Source organism: Austrofundulus limnaeus, unplaced genomic scaffold (genome assembly GCF_001266775.1).
Source record: "Austrofundulus limnaeus strain Quisiro unplaced genomic scaffold, Austrofundulus_limnaeus-1.0 Scaffold4, whole genome shotgun sequence".
In the NCBI taxonomy this organism is placed as follows: Eukaryota; Metazoa; Chordata; class Actinopteri; order Cyprinodontiformes; family Rivulidae; genus Austrofundulus; species Austrofundulus limnaeus.
The window spans coordinates 3869773-3875671 of record NW_013952406.1 but is presented as its reverse complement, the minus strand read 5'-3'; the positions used below and the strand labels follow the sequence as shown (position 1 = coordinate 3875671).

At 37.1% G+C, this 5899-nt stretch overlaps 1 protein-coding gene across 1 annotated transcript in view; it reads right to left on the bottom strand.

Annotated features, from left to right (window-relative positions):
* The window catches only part of LOC106528611 (UNC93-like protein MFSD11), a 15316-nt gene that overhangs the window by 7604 nt on the left and 1813 nt on the right, over positions 1–5899 (bottom strand). Inside the window, exons 5-8 of the mRNA XM_014023827.1 lie at positions 4784–4880; positions 2131–2189; positions 1805–1949; positions 985–1034 (exon numbers count right to left, since the gene is read on the bottom strand). Coding sequence (XP_013879281.1) covers positions 985–1034; positions 1805–1949; positions 2131–2189; positions 4784–4880 — 351 coding nt within the window. The remainder of the gene's footprint in view (positions 1–984; positions 1035–1804; positions 1950–2130; positions 2190–4783; positions 4881–5899) is intronic.

Genomic DNA, 5899 nt, shown 5'->3' with positions numbered 1-5899 from the left:
GAAGTGTACAGTGTGAACAGGAATGGTGAGAGTACAGTTCCCTGTGGTGCTCCTGTGCTGCTGACCACCTGGTTAGACTCACAAACAGTGGTCTGTTTGCCAGGTAGTCTTTGATCCAGGCGATTGTTGAGGCCTCCACCAGAGTCTTCTGGAGTTTCAGACAAAGCAACTCAGGCTGAATTGTGTTAAAAGCACTGGAGAAATCAAAGAACATGATCCTCACAGTGCTGCCTGCTTTGTCCAGATGACAGTGAGTAATAATAAGATAAACAATAAGATGTTTGGCAGAGAAGATTTGGAAATTGTTTCCCTCAGCTCTAATGCTCATCCCACAAATGCATGTTCCTTACAAATGTAGCACCATTTAAAAGGGAAATTAATGGGTTTTCCAACAGTATAAACTTACCGCCAAGAAGAATAGTTACAAAGAAATTATCTACCAAACACCAATTTCCTTATTTTTTATGCTAAGTTTATATTCAATGTTTAAGTCACACCTTGAATCTTTTGTGTTTTAACTAGAAGTATGCAGTTATGATTCCATTTTGAAATAATATTTTTGTTTGTTTTCTGTTCTAAGAAGCACATAGCTTTACTGTTGTATAAAATGCGAAATATGGATTTTAACATATTTTCCATACCGTACGCTTCGGTTTGGTTAAACTTTATTGTCCCCAAGGGGCAATTTGATTTGCAYACAGCAAGAACAATTGCAGATAAATAAAAATACACCACATCATCCATATAAAACACAGTACAATAATTGACCACCACAGTTTATTTGGGCTTATCTCAAATTATGAATGAGTTCGACACTAACAGGGATAAATGAACATTTATACCTAACAGATTTTATTATGCATTCATAGACAAATGCAATTTATTTATATAAACTCCAGGATCTGTGTGTGTTTTGTTTTATTCTTTTTTCCCCCTTTTTTGTAGCATTTTAAAAGCAAAAATTATATATGTAAAAAAACTTACTGAATTCTGACTTGGTGTCCTGCAAGGCAGCACTGGCTCTGCTTTTATACCTAAACAACAGAATAAACAACATTAACCCCAAACAGCCTAAAACCCATCAGCAGAAATCAACAGTCGTGACTTTTTAAGGCATCGCCGCTTCTTTGTTTTTCTGTTGGAGTCGTTGTTCAGGGTCATCGTCGGCCAGCAGACAAACAAAGATTATTTTAAATGCCAACAGCATTTTACTGATGTCTCTTCATCTTTGACTTTAAGATTTTCCCTCCAAAACATTTTGATTATATATATTTCCTCAATGACTTTCAGTTGCCTTTGATTCAAACTGCGTGTTTGATCCCAGGATTCCCCATAAACTTTGTCCAGATCCATTAAAATTAAAAGATGTCTGAGGGTCGTCCATGGCACTTCTCAAAGAGTCTCTCCTCCATCCGAGCTGCTTCACGTCTGCCTGATTGCAGCCTACTCCTGTCAAGTGCTATGATCAGGCTTGACTCGACAAAAGTGCAATAATCTCGAGGAAAAATGGTCCGTGTCATTTTGTGAAGGACAAAAACGGTTTAAAACTTGTGGACAACTGTAGCATTGTKTTTCTTAAAACCAAGGCCACACCGAGTAATATCCTTTTTGGAGAAAACAAATTTTCRGAGAGGTTTTGTCAACAAGAATGAAAGATAAATTCACAGCCTTTTTTAGGCCGTGTTTGCTAAAATGTACATGTTCTCACTTTGAGTCACTTCTGAGCGACGGCCGCAATATATAATTGGATTTTGCGCGAACACAGTGAAAAGAAGGTGTAATTATCTAAAGGACGGTCATTTACATGGAGCGGGTTGAGAGCAGCGACTGCCCTTCCTCTTCAGAGAGCATCTCTTCTTCACAATGGATCCTCCTCAGCACCAGGAAGCTGAGCGTGCCGAGGACTGAGGCGACCAGCAGGAACAGAAAGATGTTTCTCCTGCTGCCGTCTGAGAGCAGGACATTAAAACAAACCGCTTAATTAAAATACAGCYGATATTTTAAAACCATTTAAGCTAGGACATGATCAGAATTACCAGTTGCTTGTTTATTCATAAGTGGTTATGTTGTACTTGCATCATCCTGATTTTACAGTCTAAGAAGTGACGATGATTCTTTGTCTTATTTTACCTGATATTTCTGTTTGTCCATTCCAGTCCAGGTAAATGTAGAGATTGCCAAACAGCATGCTGTAAAGAGAAATCTTTCATTTAACATCATACATTCAGGATGGAATGATGTAACTTTGGCTGTGTCCAAATAGATTAAAATTAGCAAAATATTTATATTATAAATTAACTAAATTAGCTTAGAGGCAATACATGAGGAACTAAGGCAGTGGTTCCCAACTTTGTTGGACTTGTGTACCCTCTGAGCCATTTTGTCATATCACTAGTACCCCCTCAGTCAAACGTAATAATGATTCTCCAAAACTATAATGTACAACAGCTGATTATTAAATGAAAATTATTTATTTAACCCCCTAGAATGTTTATTCCTCAGGCATTTTATTCTTTTCAACTCAAATTAAACAAAGATAAATACATTGCCTTGAAAGTGGGTAATTAAAATAATTAAATAAATTAATCAGGTAATGGCAGGTGCAGGAAGAAGCATCCAAAATACACCAAATACTCAAAATGAGCAAATTCCGTGAGATTACGTGTTTTACACAGGATTTTATTTTGTGTCAATTTTGATTCAGTTTGCGTTTTCCGCATTGTGGAAATCATTGCGTACGGAGCCCGCGAGGGGACATGGGAGATTTTTTTTCCTTTTGCTTTCCCACGCAAAAGTAGTTTATCACTGTTGTGCAAACTCACATGTTCACCATTAGCGAGTTAGCCTGCTGCTTTAATTCAGCTTCAGAATGAATATATCACACAGCCACACATGGAAGTATGTCATATGTTGATATTTTAACACAGTGCAGCCACACAACATCAGTGTCAGTTTCACGAACTTGTGGCGACACGTCCTGTTTTGGTAACCGGATATTTCAGAATAAAAGTCTGAGTTAATTCAGTTCATATACAAAACAATCTTTTGCGTGGGAACACAAAAGTATTGCGAGGTAATGCAAAGATATTGCGAGGTAACGCAAAAGTAGTGCGAAGGAACGCAAAGGTGTTGCGTGGGAACGCAAAAGAAAAAAAATCCCCCCCATGTCCCCTCGCGGGCTCCGTTATAGGGCACTACATGTCTCAGTCCTATTTTTATTTATTTATTTTTTACACACCTGYGAAATTTTTCCATGTACCCCCTGTAATACGTTCGCGTACCCCAAGGGGTACACGTACCCCTGGTTAGGAGTCACTGAACTAAGGGACCTGTCATACAAGCTCATTCACAATTTCTAACAAGAATAAAAAATAAATAAACACGTCTGTGCAAATGACAAAAATATAACAACACAACTGCTTTAAACTTTCAATTTTTGTATCGCCAGATTTTTATTTAAAACTGTACTCTTGACTCTCGCTTCACATCTTGGGATAGGGTGGGCTGAGAAGGATCCACTGGACCGGTCCCTCAAATCGGGGTAAAAAAGGCATTTTTAAATTTGGACAGCCTTTGGCGCATCGCTGTGATGTAATCAGCCTTCGAAGGATGCAGGCCCTGAATTTGGACACAGCCAAAGTGTGAAACTGATGATGTTCGTAACAAATTGTACAACAAGGCTTTTCAACTWAATTTCTCCGGGGGCCACAGTTACTGCAGGCCAACAGCTCAGGGGCCGAACATCCAGCAATTAAAGTTATTTTGTAAATAAACCAAGTATTACACAAATCTGTTACCTTTGAAATAGTTTATTTTGCTGTATTTAATCATGAATACAACATACAGAACCCTATGTAATAAAAGTAGTGATAATAAAACAATATCAAAAACAAAAAGAACACATTCTGCCTCCTATTTGCCACAAATATTATTTTGACATCTCTGACTTGCCAAATTTTTAAATCAATTTTATTTTCACTTTCATAGTTTTATCTTCATCTGCTTGTAGTTTTAACTGTCTCGAGTGTGCATAGAAATGTTTTTTACCAGCTTCTAGTCAAGATTCAGATGTTTCTGGAGATACCAAACATGTCTATGTTTAACTACAACAACTTACAGAAATTAAAGCAGAAAACCATGYGTTTGAGCTTAAGAGATGAATGAATCAATTGGCGGGCCGAACTTTGGTCACTCTTGGGCCGGATGTGGCCCGCTGGCCGCCAATCGAATTGCCCTGTTACAAAGTGTCTATAAATAAAAGTTGTCTATTTACAAAAGCCCTCATTTTGTATCCCATCTTCACACATTTTTTTTAGGCTTGACTTGTTTGAATATTCTAAACTTGTTAGAGCTCCAGTCTAAATTTTGATCCCATCTTCACACATTTTCTACCTCCACTGTGAAGAACGCAGAGTGCCTGAAAACCAAAATAAGACAAACAAGCAAATCAAGGAGTGAAGTCCTCCTCATTAGAGCAGAAGTGAGTCAGACTTTCAAAGTTAAACCCTTCCTCGTGCAATTAGTCATGTGTCTTTTAGAGTTGTGTTTTAAATTTCTCCAATTTCAGAGCATAAAAATTACGACCTTTAATTAAAGCTCAATCACTTCCTTCATCAAGAGGATGAGTTGCATAAAGCAAAGGCCTAGAAATGCATATTGCCCGCTACATTTAACATTTTTCTCATCAATTATAAACTAAGATCTGTTAAAAACATGAATATATAGAATCTGCATGTTTAAAAGAAGAATCAAGCCTGAATACACCTCCTGTGTCAGAGTGTACCTGCACTGTAGGAGAGCCCAGAACATCCCAGTGTTCCTGTTGATGGTGGAGGCCTCCGAGTTCTCCACCAGAAAGTGTCCCTGGGCCGTCCACAGCACTGAGGGGAGGTGAAGGGAAAATTTTTCACACGCCTGTTTTGTCCTCATAAAAAGGGATATTTTTTTAAATAATGCATCCAAGTGAACAGTAGCCCAGGGACATGATAAAAAAGCAMAAACTGTAGCATTAAAAATCACATCTCCATTTTTTTCACCTAATTTTTTCATAAAATGCTCAACTGTGAGTTTATTTATTTATTTTTTTCTGTACTTATACTAAATGCTAGCAAGATGCCACACACTGGGAGACACGGTCCCTAACCCATTTAGGTCTAATTCAGGATATACTGTTTATAGCATGGTGGTATCGTATAATCCCTGTAAGCAGGAATAAATTCAGCTTGACTTTCAGTGGCAAACAGTCTGACGTATTTCGTGATTTATTTTTTAGACTATTCACTACATCATGTGGTGAAATGTCTTTAAAAAAACTGAAATAAAGCCCAAATTTATTTTCAAACAAGCACAAAAAGGTCATACCTTTGTAATCAAACTCAAACGTTTATAGAGATGAATGGAGATGAAGGTTAATGATTTCATTGAGTACAATATTTTAAAATTCATGTACAAAGCCCATAAAAACCTGTTACCTAACAACATCCAAAGCAGATTTATCAAAAGAGAAAGTATATAATTTAAAAGGTGTTGAGACTTTTGAAAAACAGATTCAGAGCTGTTTTAAAGGGAAGATGTGTCTCAGTTAAGGGTGTTAGTTTGTGGAACGGTCTTGATAGAGATAAAACTGTCAAAATCTTTTTTTGTATTTAAATTTTTTTTTTGAAAATTACTTTGATGAAGCGTTATAATGTTGTCTAAAGCAGTGTTTCCCAAAGTTGGGGTCGGGACCCAAAGTGGGGTCCCGAAACATCAAGGTGGGGTCCTGAAAAGATTTTCTGAATTAATTACATTTTTGCCTTAGTTGTTACAAAGGAGTGAAGTTAAAATGTACAAATGGACAAATGTAGTATAAAAAATATTGTTACTATGCCCATGTTTTGTTGACCTGATAAAATGTTTA